General features: G+C 42.2%; 2 protein-coding genes across 3 annotated transcripts in view; both read right to left on the reverse strand.

Annotated features, from left to right (window-relative positions):
- Nucleotides 1–727: 727 nt before the first annotated feature.
- Nucleotides 728–15,567, reverse strand: LOC114661940 (zinc finger protein 3-like). The gene is made up of 2 exons (XM_028815200.2): nt 15,061–15,567; nt 728–2,065 (listed from the first exon to the last, which is right to left on the reverse strand). The coding sequence occupies exons 1-2, from the start codon at nt 15,503–15,505 to the stop codon at nt 960–962; spliced, it is 1,551 nt and encodes a 516-aa protein (XP_028671033.2). The 5' UTR covers nt 15,506–15,567; the 3' UTR covers nt 728–959.
- Nucleotides 7,099–16,369, reverse strand: part of LOC114661941 (zinc finger protein 570-like) — a 28,417-nt gene continuing 19,146 nt past the window's right edge. The window contains exon 2 of one of the 2 annotated variants that reach the window (XM_051934792.1): nt 7,099–8,606. In XM_051934792.1, the coding sequence (XP_051790752.1) occupies nt 7,528–8,606 (1,079 nt within the window). In that variant the 3' untranslated portion in view covers nt 7,099–7,527. The remainder of the gene's footprint in view (nt 8,607–16,369) is intronic. The other variant, XM_028815202.2, reaches the window with a different exon arrangement.

The raw sequence follows: 16,369 nt of genomic DNA on the forward strand, positions 1-16,369 counted from the left end.
CTTATGGACCTAGCTGTATGAATGACTTCATCATAACTGAAAATAGTTTTGAGTTTGCACAACAGTTTTATTCATTTGGAAGTCATACAAAAGTATCCAGTTCACTACCAGCAATAACCAGTAAGACAAATCTCTCCATTATAAAAAAAAAAAAAATCTTGGGAGGGAGACTAAGGAGATGAGACGTTATCTTCTCGGAAGACAATTTGACGTCCCGCGAGACAAGGCAGTGAGACAACATTTAAAACAAGTTCACGGACATCTACCCAAGCAATTGTTGGAATGCTTTTGGCAGACACACTTCAAGTGCTCCTAGCCCTTAAAACAATGACAAGCAGAACACGCAGCTCGCCAGCAGCAGCAAGCCAGCAGATGATCCAACCACTTCTTCTTAGCGTGCGTTCATCCCACATACCACACCCCCGACACATCACAACGCGAGCGGCAGAGACACGAAGTGGCATAAGGACATCTGCTGTACAGGCTTTTAAATGATCGATGTGCAGCGCGACAAGCAGAACACGCAGCTTGCCAGCAGCAGCAGCAGAAAGACAGCAGATGATCCGACGGCATCTCCTTAGCGTGCGTTCAACTGCCCACCACCCCCACAACGCGAGCAGCGTTATATGTCTTGCGAGAAAGAGATTTAACCACGCCCTGGGCCAGAAATAAAGGACAAGTATTGTTTTCACAAAAGTTTTAATGTAAATGTAACCCCTGTTCTAATTGCACAGTATTTTTATTTACTGAACTCAACGTGGTATGTAAAGTAAATTGGGGGGTCAGTGAGAACATTATGATGTCAGGCTTTAATTTCATAGGCATGTGCAGAACTCTACATTTGTTACACTGGGCATGGGTGGGGTAGTGTGGGTGAAGGGTGAAAATGAAGATTAACATTTGTGTTCAAGTGGTTGTGAGCTTAGTCAGAGACAGAAGGCCTTGACTCACTTCCAGTCTTAGCTGATCAGGAGTCGATGACTTTTTCTGGTGCTATGCTTGGCGGCATGGACCTTCTGGTGTGCTTTCAGAGTGCACGACTGCCGGAAGCTCTTTCCGCATTCACTGCAGTGATATGGTTTCTCGCCGGTGTGAATCCTCTGGTGTATTTTTAAGTAAGTCGACTGACTGAAATTCTTTCCGCACTCAGAACAGTCGTATCGTTTTCTGCCCACATGGGTTTTCCGGTGAGCCCTGAGGCAGCTTAACTGATCAAACGTCATCCAGCACACAGTACAGTGGTGCATTTGCTTACCAGCATGAATTTCCTGGTGGGATTTAATAGCATGCAAGCATCTGAAGGTCTTCCCACATGTGGCACAAGTGTACGGAGGATTCCCAATGGGAATCTTCTTGTGTTGCCTCAGGCTTCTTGAATTACGGTAAGTCTTCCCACATTCACTACAACTGAAGGGCCTCTCACCAGTGTGAATTCTTATGTGGATTTTAAGGTTGTCAACCCGGCTAAAATTCTTCCCACAATCTGAACAATTATATGGCTTCTCTCCCGTGTGGACCCTCATATGGATTCTGAGGCACCGTAACCACTTGTAAACTTTCCCACATTCAGGGCAACTGTGTTTCTTCTCTGTACACAAGCTAAAGGCACATATTTTATTCTTATTGGAGACATAATCAGGGGGCTGATTCTTTCCAGAAGATTTATTCCCCAAAATGAGATTCTCCTTCGCGATAGTGTATGGACCATCCTCCATATCCGAGTCTTTAGTTTCATTTGCTTGCGTGGTAGGAGGCATAGTGGTAGTTATACTAACCTCTGGTTTGATCTGTAAAGAAACAGCCAAGTTCTGCTCCACCGGTTCCTGCTCATTCACTTCATCCTTAATGTGAACAAACTCCTGCTCCAGCAGATACTCGGAATCAGCGTTCACATCATTTGCTTTAATGTGCCCAAATATCTGATCCGCTAACTCATTTTTGGTTTCTGATACGCCGAATTCTGCAGTCTCTATGGAAGATAAGTAGAAATCTTGAACTATGGCCTCTTTTTCACTTGCAGCATTTGTCGTTTCTTGAATATCCGCTTCATTATCTTTTCCAACATCTGTACAAAACAGATGAAAATATTAGATTCTATCTTTTGACAACATCAAAAGTTTATATTAAACAAGCATAGAACCTTATGCAACAGTGGCTGGCTTACCGAAGTGCTAGGGTTAAATTTTACCCTGGTTACTCCCTGGGTGGTACCTGCAGGTTCTCCCTGTGGGTTTTCCACCTCCTTCGCAAAAATGCCCAGTTTAGTTTAACTGGTAGCTTTGAACTGTGAGCAAGTGTGCCCTGTCCATGGCTGAACCCTTACTTGAGCCCGATGCTGCCAAGACAAGCTACCCGGGCTTCAGAATAGACGGATGGATACTACCTGAAGGGCAAAAGGTTTACCAGCTCACCTAATGCATCTTTCAGCATTAAGCGTGTCTATAAAGCTAATAAAAGGCTATTTGAAATATGCAATAATCATACTTAAGCAACAGGTCATGGGTTGTATTTAAATAACTTTTATCAAGCAGCTTTTGAACCTCTTCTGCTTTGTATCTATTCAATTTGTTTTTCAATCTCTCAGCCTTATGCTTGCTTCTTTCTTAGATTCAAAATTATAAAAAAAACGTACTCTTAAAATTGGTAATCTACGTAATAGAAAAGTATTATAAACACATGAGAAAAGTAGACTATTTTACTAAGCATTAAGATGTAAAGAGTTACGATTAAAAAGACTTATGCCTACATATATTTTTATTATTCTGTATCAGCTAAAAACCAACAATAGTTCATTAAGCCAATGGTCAGACGTGCAGGAGAGCTGCAGAAGATTTATCCCCGGCTATGTCAGTGTCTGTGTACGTTGTTTAAGTCCCCAAAAGTTCACATGGGCTTCCTCTGTGTAAACTCTGCTTTCCTCCTGTACCCTAAACACATGTATTTTAAGTGGTGGCTTTAATATGACCCTACATGAGTGTCAGGGTGTACATGAATGAGTACTGCAATAGATTGTGAACTCACCTATGACTGGTTCCTGCCATGCATCCAATTGTTAAACTGGATTAAGTAGTTTAGACAACTGTAAGTCATTTATAACGTCTGCGAGTTCACATCCTGGCTTTATGTTACTGTCTGCACAGAGTATTAACAGTCTTTCTATATAATTTTTAGTTAGTATACGAGGGGGTACCCAAAAATAACCGGAATTTACACCTGGTGTTCAATCTCGACTTAGTTGCGAGTTTCACTGCTAGTTTAGCATGCTTGCAGTATTCTGTGGCAGTCTGCCAAGTGGCGTTGCTCTGTATTGTTCATACAGCATTCCGTATCGGTTTTTCTTGGTGCTTATTAAACCTGTTCTGCTATTTTTGTGATGGGTGATCATAAAGAACAGCAAGTCTGCGTTAAATTTTGTTTTCTCTCAGGGAAAACAGCTACTTAAACTGTAGTGATGCTTCAAACTGCTTTTAAAGAGGAAGCTTTAAGTAAAACACAAGGTCTACAAGTGGATTTCATGTTTCAAATGAGGTGAAATGTCACTTGAAGACCAACCAAGATCTGACCGATCTACAATTAGGAATGTCGAAAATGTTGAAGAAGTTCGCAATGCAATTTACGAAGATCGTCGTCGGATGATTGAAGAGATTTCTGAATTGACTTGTGTGTCTTGGAGTTCTTGCCACCTACTCACCTGATCTTTGCTCCATGTAACCTTTTCTTGTTCCCGCTGTAGTGTGTGGCAGGGACTCTTGCCTGGCTGGGATACCTCCATGCTGGTAGGACCGGGAGAGCAAGGATGGCCAGAGCGTTACCTCCCCCGGGACGCTAGATGGCAACTCTGGGTTGCACCAGTGCCTCGGACTCCTGCAGAGCTTCATGGGAGTTGGAGTGTAGTGCAGCCCCGTTGGGATCCACAGGTGCCGCCCTTATTGGCAGTTCTTCCACCACACCTGGAAGTGCTGCCGGAAACAAGTAATCAAACACCTGGATCACTTCCAGGTGTTATAAAAAGGAGCCAGCAGCGACTACTCGGGGAACCAGAGTCGGGAGAAGGAGCGACAAAGCTTGACCCGAAGAGTGAAGGAGGAGAAGGAAAAAACAGTAAAGAAAGGGATTACTTGTTTGTGCTGTGCTTGTGCTTGGACTGTGTTATACTTGTGATGAACGGGGAAGGCGTTTCCCACAAGGGAAAAAGAAAATAAAAATCAGAGTGTGCCTTGAACTTGTGTCCCACGCTTGTCTGTGTCAGGTTCAGCTGGCAGTGCCAGCCTGGTGGGCCACACCGCATATGAAAAAAGGACTCAAAAGGAAAGCGTTTCTATACTGTGGAGGAAGTCAAAGAAAAATCACTGCAGGCATTGGACAACATTCCCCTTCAGCAATTCCTAAAATGTTTCCACCAGTGGGAAAACCATTGGGACGAGTGCATTCATTCACATGGAGAATACTTTGAAGGAGACTAAAGTTTCAGTAAGTAAAAATTATTAAAAAAAAATTTTTCAGTTCCGGTTATTTTTGGGTACCCCCTCATATAATAACCTTTTAGAATGTATTACAAGTGTATATAATATATATATATATATATAAAGCCACAACATAATGAATTATTAAACAAGGAAAAGGACTGAACAGAACTCAAAGCAACTTAAAAAGTTGAAAGCACAAGAGGTCTCTGCCTCGTGTTACAGAAGCCATCAATGTACTTTTTCAAGTTTAGAATGAGGTAAATGAGTAATGAACACCCCCTCCAGAAGGCAGGGATAAACTGTTGGGAAAGCCGATACACTCCTCCTATGAAGTGGTGCCAAGATCAATAGGACAAACCACTAAACAACCTCTTAAAAACCATTGTTCAGAGTAATGGGAGAATCAACATGAGTCAGAAATCACTGGTGGCTTTAGTTGATTGGAGGAGGTAATATAGTTCTGTAAATTAAAAGGTCAGGTGACATAGATAAGGTGATGTAATTAGAAAAAGTATAAAAACAGATGAATTATTTAATTGATTGCTCACCCCATGGACAGACATTTGTGCACAACTCTGTGCAAATGAAGAAATGTTCTGCAGTCTCATCTGGCCTCCGTAACATCCTTTTATGAAGATAGTGGAAAGTTTTATCCATTACAGTTCTCAAAAACTTTTAATGCGTTGGGTTAATTGGTATATCATGTCATTTTGTAACCCACTTAATTCAGAGAACAGGGTTGTCATGGGGGTGGTGGTGCTTGAGCCTCTCCCAGCACGCAAAGGGCGCAAGGAAGGAACAAAACTTGATGGGTATCAAGTCCATCACAATCCGACCACACACAACCCAAAGCCAATTCACCATTGTCAGTTTACCTAACCTGAGTGTCTTTGGGTCACAGTGGTTCATCCACTCCCACTGCCAGACACAGGGAGAACATGCAAGCTTGGTGCAGGGAGGACACAGGATGCAAACCCTGGTCTCTTTACTGTGAGGCAACAGTGCTACCACTGCACCAACATGCCACCCATGCCACCATCACTCAGCTTCATTTCGATATACAATATTTCTGTAATTTTCACACTGAAAAGAAAGTACAGAACTTGAAGTTTATTAATGTCTACTTATACTTGTAAATGTACACACAAGTGTGGCATGATGCTGTATTTCTTATTGCACAGAGTTATAAAATGGAACAGGAAATGCCATGAACAGAACGGCATATAATACAAATATACACATCACAAAAATAACAGTGACGAGTCTTTATGCAATTTAAAGATGATCATTACAACTTACAAAGTCTGTTTTAGTATACATTTTTGTAGCCATTTTTAATGCTGTGGTGATGTCTCCCATCTGTACCCAGCATCATTGAAATCTTCACTCTTAAAAAGGTTTTCCACTTTTTATCACAATAACCGGACATACTGATGAGACTTGAAATGGATGCGTTGTCATACTACCAGACACACAGCCAGTATGGGATTTGGTTTGCTAGTTTCACCTTGGCGAGTTTAAATCGGCCCGTGTTAGAATGCCTTACAATGTACAGGAGTCCCCTCCAAGGGTGGATGTTACTTTATGCCCACTATTGCCACGACTCTGCAATTAGATAAGGTAGCTTCTGAGAAACGAGTGCATGGACAGAAGCAAATTTGACATGATGCAGCCTACACCATGAAGGCAACGGACATGAAAAGTCAAGTGGTGATTTTTGGGTTTCTGTTGATCCTTGTACAATATTAAATGCCTGTCCTGGAGCAACAAGTTTATTTTCAACTAATCATCTTAAAAGGTAGGCTCTAAGCAGGGGTGTCAGACTCCGGTCCTGGACGGCCGCAGGTTTTCATTCTAACTTTCTTCTTAATTAGTGACCAGTTTTTGCTGTTAATTAACTGCTTTTGCCTTAATTTTAATTAACTTGACTCAGGCCCCTTAGTTGTTGCTTTTTCCTTAATTAGCAGCCAAAGAATAATGAGACACAAAACAAGCCAACACATGACCAGCTCACCTGTGCCCATCACACAATATCTGAAAATAAAGAAATGTGAAGGTCTCAGGTAAGGATGATCTCTGAGGTCACCAAAAAATTTTAACATTGCTCTTAGAAAAAACGGAAAATCAGTTTTGGAAAGGTCTGTTGTGGCAGAATGAGAGCAGCAACAAGCCATGGAATTAAATAACAGGTTTAATTAACAGCAAGAATTTCTTCTCATTAAGGAAGTGGTTGGAGTGAAATTGATTGGAGTTTGAAATCCCAATGGTCAACTGTTGGCTTGTTACACATCTCATTTCTTTTTGGCTGTCATTTAGTGAAGAAAAGAATTAATTCAGAGGGCTGAATCCTTGAACACAGGGCTATTAAAATGAAGGGAAAAGGAGTTAATTAGCAGTGAAAACTGGGCACTGATTAGGAAAAGGTTTAGAATGAAATCCTGCAGCCACTGCAGCCCACCAGGCCCAGAGTTCAACACCCGGGCTCTAAGGTCATACAATAGTGATAGCACAATATCACTGCAAAAAGAGAACAAAAAATCCTTACTTTACCACGTATAATGCACAGAACATTTGTCATTTCAATTTCTAAGTATTCCATTAAAGAATGCAAATTAGTGTGGTTTTGTGCATAGTTAGTCTCTGATGTCATAACTTTAAAGCTGATTAGATGACTTAAAATAAACGTACAGGACAACAACTAACATGAAGTTTCAGGAACAACTAATTTGGCCAAACAATCACAAGAGATGTTGCTTTCTGCTTCTCTTTTCCTTTACTCTAGACTGTGAGGTGATATCTCCGTATACGTTTGTAACCCTCACACATTACCCGTGACATTTCTTAATCCTGTTTTTTCAGTTATTTTCTCAGATTTGCAGAGCAGTACCAGTATCTTTCAAAGCACGCCATTTTTCTTATGATCCACCTAAAGCCTTGTGGGATGGTGGCCAGCCTCTCCACATTTAACACTCGTGTGTTTTACTCTCCTCTTTTCCCGAGGTGCTCACTTTGGCCAATTCCTTTCCCAATGTGTTATACTAGATTGTTGTTTTTTTTTCCTCTAATGTTTGACTTCTCTGGTAGTTGTGAAGGTTTTTTCTAATATGTGACTTCTTTGGTGATTTTTAAGGTTTCCAGTGTGCTTGAAAGTCATTTTGCAGTCAGGACACGTGTACGATTCTTCCCTTTTGTGAAGTCTCTGGTGGTATCTGAGCTGTGTAATTCGGGTGAAAGATTTTCCGCATTCGTTACACTGGTACGGTTTTTCGCCAGTGTGAGTCTTCTGATGGTTTTTAAGGCTTGCAGCCTGGGTGAAAATCTTTTTGCATTCCGTGCACTCGTATGGTTTTTCTCCTGTATGAATTCTCCGGTGCTGTCTAAGGTGACTACCTTGGATGAAAGTCTTGCTGCACTCATTGCACTTGTATGGTTTTTCTTGGGTGTGAATCCTCCGGTGTTCCCTAAGGTGCGCAGAGCGCATGAAAGTCTTCCTGCATTCAGGACACTGGTGTGGTTTTTCTCCGGTGTGAACTCGCTTGTGGTATCTAAGGCTTGCGGCCAGGCTGAAAGTCTTTCCACACTCATCACACGGATATGGTTTTACTCCTGTGTGAATTTTCTGATGGACTTTAACAATGAGGGATTTATTAGATAATTCTGAGCTTTCCTTGAAAATGGGCTGTTCGTTCACAGCATGGACTTGCTGAATCCTTTCCACATAATTCTTTTGTAGCATCTTATCATCGGTACTCTCATCTCCAGGCCAACATTTCTGCTTAGAAAATGCCACACTGCTTTGCCCCATACTGACTGGATCTTCATTCAAAAATTCCAAGGGAACCAAGGGCTGCTTAAAAGCAGAAGAAACTTCTAATTCTGAGACCCCCACTTGAACAGTCAGTAAATTCTCATTGTTTGACAAGACGGATCCTTGTTCCAAGCCATCACCTAAAAACTGAGGTATGTCCACTTTGGTATCTTCTTGTTTAATGTAACAAGAAAACTGCTCGAGTACTTGGACTTCAGTCTTTAAAAAGCCAATGTCTGCAGGGGATTTTGCAGTTTTTCTCTCCGTCTCGAAGGAGTTCAAGTTACAGTGAGGCTTTCCGTCTGCAAATCGGGAAAAGGCTTTGAGAAATCCTGTGGGAAAAAGTATGGAACAAGACTTTGACATGTGAACTTTGTACAATTTTAGAAGTCAGTAATATTACACCCTTACACAGATAACATCTCACTATATTATATATAATATAAAAAAATCCAATGACTGTCTGTCCTCTTTTCACGAGAGAACTACTTAGCGTTTTTTTTTTTTTTTTATTATTTATTATATAATTTGCATGAACATTCCGGTTGATTTTGCAACTTCTCTCGTCACGGTAAGCATTATAGTTCTGTTGTGACACTGATTTATTTGCGCGAATCCAAGAGACAGGTTGCAGGCCGAAGGGATGGGGAGGCAGGACCTCAAGAGTAAGGAGCCGGGCAGGCCCTCCTCACTCACACGCCAGCCTCCGTTCGAGTTGCTCTACCTCTTGCCACGTGTTGGAGCGCACCTTGCCTCCACATAGCTAACGATACCGGTTTGTTCAGCAGACATTATCATATAGAGATCGTTGAAGAGTAATGTTTGACATTTTTCAGAGAGAGAGAGAGAGAGAGAGAGATCACAGCTACATGTGTTTTAGAGGGTACCAGTGTGACGATGCGGGTTCTCTCCATGCTCCCCTCGTCCGTGCGGGAGCCCTGAACCCAACACCGTCGATAATGTGACCGAGATGAGCTGACAAATGGGGACAAATCTCACATGAAGCCGGGGATATTTTCAAAAGTGAAAAAGTGCTTTTAAAACAATCAAAACAAAGTGCAGTGACCAAAGATCAATCAATAAATCCATAAAAACAAGTGTCCAGTGGGGATAAAAGCCAACAATAAATAAATCCTTTAAAACACAAGGTTAAGATGTGCAGCAGTTAAAACACAGTCTCTCTTTCTCTCTCTTTATTCTCCAGCCCACCTCAGTCTCTTTCTCCCCGGCTCACCCATTGCTCCTTCAGCCAGCAGAGAACCAACAACCACAAGCTCCATCAGCTAACCTCCATCTTGGCCGCCTTCCGGATGTCACTGCCAGCCGTCGAGGTCAGCTCTCCTCCCTCGATCCTTCACGCACCCGCAGTCGCTCCTCAGATCCCTCAGGAGGACACCTCTCCTGCTCGCCCCACTCACTTGTACATTCAGTGGGGCGAACTAGCCCCCAGAGTACATCAGCATAACGCTCCTTCACGGGGCCCCAGCTCATGGTGTCTCCACCTTCCAGGTGGCCAGATCATAACCTTTTGACTGCTGTTTTCCGTTCTTTTACCACATCCTCTCTCCATGAACCTTTCTCCTTCTCTTTCATCCTCTAAGATTTATCTCCCCCTTCTCTGGTGTACATATACAGTGGGGCAAAAAAGTATTTAGTCAGCCACCAATTGTGCAAGTTCTCCCACTTAAACAGATGAGAGGCCTGTAATTTTCATCATAGGTATACCTCAACTATGAGAGACAAAATGAGAAAAAAAAAATCCAGAAAATCACATTGTCGGATTTTTAAAGAATTTATTAGCAAATTATGATGGGAAATAAGTATTTGGTCACCTACAAACAAGCAACATTTCTGGCTCTCACAGACCTGTAACTTCTTCTGTAAGAGGCTCCTCGGTCCTCCACTCGTTAACTGTATTAATGGCACCTGTTTGAACTCGTTATCAATATAAAAGACACCTGTCCACAACCTCAAACAGTCACACTCCAAACTCCACTATGGCCAAGACCAAGGAGCTGTCAAAGAACACCAGAAACAAAATTGTAGACCTGCACCAGGCTGGGAAGAATGAATCTGCAATAGGCAAGCAGCTTGGTGTGAAGAAATCAACTGTGGGAGCAATTATTAGAAAATGGAAGACATACAAGACCACTGATAATCTCCCTTGATCTGGGGCTCCATGCAAGATCTCACCCTGTGGGGTCAAAATGATCACAAGAACAGTGAGCAAAAATCCCAGAACCACACGGGGGGACCTAATGAATGACCTGCAGAGACCTGGGACCAAAGTAACAAAGGCTACCATCAGTAACACACTACGCCGCCAGGGACTCAAATCCTGCAGTGCCAGACGTGTCCCGCTGCATAAGCCAGTACATGTGCAGGCCCGTCTGAAGTTTGCTAGAGAGCATTTGGATGATCCAGAAGAGGATTGGGAGAATGTCATATGGTCAGATGAAACCAAAATAGAACTTTTTGGTAAAAATTCTACTCGTTGTGTTTGGAGGAGAAAGATTGCTGAGTTGCACCCAAAGAACACCATACCTACTGTAAAGCATGGGGGTGGAAACATCATGCTTTGGGGCTGTTTTTCTGCAAAGGGACCAGGACGACTGATCCGTGTAAACGAAAGAATGAATGGGGCCATGTATCGTCAGATTTTGAGTGAAAACCTCCTTCCATCAGCAAGGGCATTGAAGATGAAACGTGGCTGGGTCTTTCAGCATGACAATGATCCCAAACACACCGCCCGGGTAACGAAGGAGTGGCTTCGTAAGAAGCATTTCAAGGTCCTGGAGTGGCCCAGCCAGTTTCCAGATCTCAACCCCATAGAAAATCTTTGGAAGGAGTTGAGAGTCCGCGTTGCCCAGCGACAGCCCCAAAACATCACTGCTCTAGAGGAGATCTGCATGGAGAAATGGGCCAAAATACCAGCAACAGTGTGTGAAAACCTTGTGAAGACTTACAGAAAACGTCTGACCTCTGTCATTGCCAACAAAGGGTACATAAAGTATTGAGATGAACTTTTGTTATTGACCAAATACTTTTTTTCCACCATAATTTGCAAATAAATTCTTCAAAAATCAGACAATGTGATTTTCTGGATTTTTTTTCCCCTCATTTTGACTCTCATAGTTGAGGTATACCTAAGATGAAAAATTACAGGCCTCCCTCATCTTTTTAAGTGGGAGAACTTGTACAATTGGTGGCTGACTAAATACTTTTTTGCCCCATTGTATATATACACGCACGGGTGCCTCCATGGGCGCAGCGCCTTAATTGCACACTGCAGGAAGCCAATGAGGCAAACAAGAGCGACTGCACCCACACGTGCAGGTCTGACTCTCTCCAATCACCTCATTAACTCCCAGCAGTCGTGCAATCGCACCCACGGAGAACGGCACGGCTATACGGATTTAAAAACCCGACCTTTTTTCGGAAGCCGCAGACCCGCTATACCACAACCTGCTCATTGGCAAAGATATCACGGCCACGTGCTCTTCTCTCTACGCGGGAGACGATCTCCCGTCAGAGCTGTGCACGATTAGATACAGTGGCAACATTTGACATTTAGAGCGTACCTACCTTCCGATTGGCCAGATATACTGTACCTTACCAACTTTTTACATTTTTTGGCAAAGAGATCACAGCTACATTCTCACCCCTAATAGCAAAACCAAAAATATTGTAGGTATATCAAGAGGTCCTCGGATACAAAAGCTATCAATATAAATTCTTCTCAAAACAAATTACTACATTTTTTGTTTTTTTTAAATTGATTTTTAAAGTATGTCCTGTTTCACTACTATGCGGGTGGAGTGCAGGGGACAGCTATTCCGAAATATAATTACCATCCAGTTAGCAATATTTTCTGACTTTCTCTGGCTTCATCAAACTGAGAATGCCTTCAATGAGTTTGCAGTGACATTACGGGTCACTCCTTCAGATATTGCACAAGATTATATTAGAAGCCTGCTGCTAACCATTAGCTCTGGATGGTTGGTTTTAGATAGGCTTTATTCAACACTCACTTTTTTTGGAAAAAAATTAAATAAAGTACAAAAAAAATCAGATATATTGCAGTTTAGGCTGATGATAGTGTTCAACACAATTTGGAAGCTTGGATCCATAAAGAAATGTAGGTTGATAAAAATAAAAAAAAGCAGGTAGCAGTCACTTTCATTATTTTCTGAAAGAAAACATGGCCACTCCACTGTATGTCTGCACCAAAGACGACCAGCGAGAAGCTGTCCACTTTGTATGGGCTGAAGATGTACTAGGAGCGGAGTGTTTACGAATGGAATTGGAGGTTCAAAAATGTTCAGACAAGTGTTAAGCACGAAGGAGGATCAGGATACCCATCCACTACCAATGACAAAACTGCACAAGTCCATAACCAGTTTCTGATTAACCAACGAGTGACTATCAATGAAGTGGGAAACCACAGGCAAACGGATCTGCATATAACAGTATCCACAAAAGTGATAGCTTTCATAATGTCTGCGCAAGAAGGATCTCAAAACATCTCACAGAGGAGCACAAAACAGTGCAACCGTCTACTTATGGGACTGCTACAGTAATGAACACGACGCATATTGCATGGCCTGACAGTACAAATCTAACAAAGGTGAAAAGCCAAATGGGTCTAGTCGCTATTATTTAGCTAAAACACATTTATGGACTACATCTGCATATCAATACAAAACAAAAAAAAAAAGCAAATTACAATATCAAATATTTCACAGATTTCTTAAGTAACCAAGAAGAAATCAAAAACGTTTTGTTCTTAATGTCCCCTACCATCCCAGCATAAAGAAGATGGACAGACCAAACTTCTGCTCTGCAATATCACACTTATTGTTATAACCTCCTGGAATGAATGATTCCAAAGTCATCGGAGTTATGGCTTTTATATCTGTCTTCTGTGAAATTTTTTTTTACACTTAAGGAAACGTAAAATCTTTTTGAAAGCTTTATCTCAAGTATCATCATATTGGTTGACTTGTGTAGGACAGACTGGCATTATCCATCTTGAGAGGCTTGGACCCAAATCTTGGCTTAGCAAACGGTTGCCAGATACTCTCATCGCCAGCTAAAGAGTCTCAGTTTGCCTGGATGGGCCTCCCTTTGGAATGCAGCATCTGCAGCCTTACCTGATAAGATGATCGATTCCCAACCATGTAACAGTCAGGGACATCTCTCTCTAAGGTGCGAAATGGACTCAAGATCTGAAGAAAGGACCATCGATCCAGGATGAGTAACACCAATGGACAGAACTTTGCACCAGTAGTCAACCAAGACAATGGGCTTATGAGATGATATGACCTCTGATCCCCCTGTAAATCCCTTGTAACAGCCTAACTAACTACTCTTCTCTCACAACAATATGGCCTGACCTGGCCACAGAGATTGAAGCAATCCCTTTACTCCAGAGGACAACCATGCTGGACTGAAAAGTTTGAATACTCGTCTGTGATGGAGTTTGGGTGAGGTGGCCTTTACTCCTCTGTTGGAAATGGGACAACAAGGACAGGGACAATGGGGGTAACTGTACGTAAATCATGCATTCACCTTGCTAACGATGGTCACTGACTGGTCACCAGTTGACTTTGCAGACGTAACTTTGCTACCATCCGACGACACTTTGTGTAAAACCCTCAAAAGAGAAGACAGTGGGATGCAAGGTGAAGAAGGAGACCTCCTGAACAAGGAAAGGGGAGCGTGCAGAAAAATCATTCCATGAGTCCGAAGAAAGCCGACCAGGAAAAGAACCAAGCATCACTCACCTCAAACCAAAAGCATACTTTTAAAATGAGAATTATTAACTGTAATTTAATACACAGGACAAAGCCAGCTAATGTACTATGGTACTGGTGTTAACTGAAACTAAAGATAATAAATGTGTGAAGGAGAAGCTCTGGCTATTATAAGTTTCTCATTCTAAATACAAAAGGAAAGAAGAGCAGCACCTCACACACACACACACACACACACACACGGAGTGAGAACTCGGTGTGGTGGGGTATGGGGGTCCCTGAGGCAGGGCAAATTTAAGCTGCTGTAAGCAAATGTGCACCACTTGACGGCACTAGAAACTTCATTACCAGCCACAGAAGTTATTTATCTTAACCCCACGAATCGAAAATTCAGGATTCTTAAGTCATGCGCCTTTTCAATTAGGAGAGGAAAGCTCTTTCTAAGCCAGGCGATAGAATGGATAAGTTATGTGCCCTTTTCTACAGGAGAGAAAAAGTGAAACTAGGCTTTCGTTATTTTATGTTTTGTGCTGTTTGTGTCTTTCGTCTTCATAGATTTATATAAATCCATCTTCTATTATACTTATGTTGGAAGCTAGGCTAAGATAAGCTAAGAAGACTTTATTAATCCAGAAAGGGAAATTTAGGTGCTCCAGCAGCTCACAACAAAATTAAAATAAGTACATATAGATAAAATAACTAAAACACCCAATACATAAAATGAAACAGTGAAGATAAACAATAACTATAAAATACCAAAAATAGTGGTGTATTACCAATCCACAGTAATACAATGCAGTAACACAGTATTATAATATATGCACTAAATGTGATGCATAGGATGACCAGTAGCTACAGATAAAGGGCTATGGTGCCAGTCTATCACGGGGCACACATATAAATAGTCCATGCCATGAGTCACTAATCACTAACATTCGACTAACAAATACAAAGTCACACAGACAGTGGCATGGCCAGGACTTCACATCTCTAACGCCGTGAAAGCACTCCGTCACATTCACTAACTTACCTCTCTCACACTCGTCTCTGCATCCTTGGCCGACGGCCGCCGGTCCACACGGTGTTGCAGGTCTATTCCGCCCGAGTGACTGATCTGCCGTTTCTTCTTCGCTATTTGCGCCAAGCCGGCTCTCCCCCACATCGCTCCTGGCGGCTGTTCCATCCTTCAATAGGTCCTCTGCACAGCTTCGCATTGCTCCCGGGTCATCACTGGATGCTTGTAGCTGGAGTCTGAGGCTTTCGATTTCTTTTTCGTGCCGAGATATTTCGAGTTGCAAACCTGAGAACTTTGTATCAACGTAGCCCGAAAACTCGGAGATGATGATCGCCACAACTGCCGTCAATGCCTTGGTGATTTTATCGGACGAGAAGCAGTTAAACGTGACAGGTCCTTCAGAAGAATCATTCGTCTCCTCGTCGACTTTCATGGTAATCAGCATGTGCTCGCTGTTCATTGTAATAATTGTTACTTTGCAATAAATCACTCCGATCTCAGTTAACACGCCTTCTATCCCGTGCGCCGTCTCTAGTAAACCGATCACAGAGTTCACAGGCGCCGCCTGTACGACACTTGTAGTGCAATACCGCCATCAACTGGCCTGGAGTATGATCAAGAATATAAGGGGGAGAAAAATCGCGCACATTTGGCGACAGTGTTGTCACTAAAAACCTGCAGCCACAGTGGGTCCCCAGGACCGAGTTTGAGAATCCCTTAGATCAGGGGTCCTCAATCACAGTCCTGGAGGGCCGCAGTGGCTGCAGATTTTTGTTCTAACCTGGCTGCTTAATTAGAAAGCAATTCTTGCCAATAATTTAATGTCATTGTTTGTTAGTGCTTTAACTCTGCTATGTCGGCTCATTCTCATATCCTACATTTCCTTCCCCTTTCTAAGGATATCATCCAAATGATTTGAAGGCTAAAATGGGTGAGTAATTTTCAGTCCTTCACTTTTTTCTCTTCACTTTCCTTTCAAGTATTTAATTAAACCCAATAGTGCATGATAGATACACACAGGTGTAAATGGTAACAAGCTGAATGAAGAAATGCTGGTCTCTTTTGTCATTTGCATGTTATTGCTAATTGGGAGCAATTAAAAAACAAGACTACAGCTATTTAAGACTAAAATAAGCAACAAGGGTTCAAAATCTTAACGAGCAAGACATCTAAAGTGAAGCAGAAGTGTTACTTGAGCAATAAGTGCTTCTTATTAAGCAATTGGGTTGGAGCAAAAACCTGTAGCCACTGCAGCCCTCTAGGACCGTGATTGAGGACCCCTGCCTTAGATAGATAGATAGATTTTAGTGTAGTCGGCAGGATT

The sequence above is a fragment of the Erpetoichthys calabaricus genome, chromosome 12 (assembly GCF_900747795.2).
Source record: "Erpetoichthys calabaricus chromosome 12, fErpCal1.3, whole genome shotgun sequence".
In the NCBI taxonomy this organism is placed as follows: Eukaryota; Metazoa; Chordata; class Cladistia; order Polypteriformes; family Polypteridae; genus Erpetoichthys; species Erpetoichthys calabaricus.

Excerpts from the sequence above, each read along its gene's own strand:
- LOC114661940 (XM_028815200.2), bottom strand. The coding sequence starts at position 15,505 with ATGAACAGCGAGCACATGCTGATTACCATGAAAGTCGACGAGGAGACG. Across the intron at positions 2,066-15,060 it reads CAGAGACGAGTGTGAGAGAG|ATGTTGGAAAAGATAATGAA; the intron begins GTAAGTTAGTGA and ends TGTTTTGTACAG.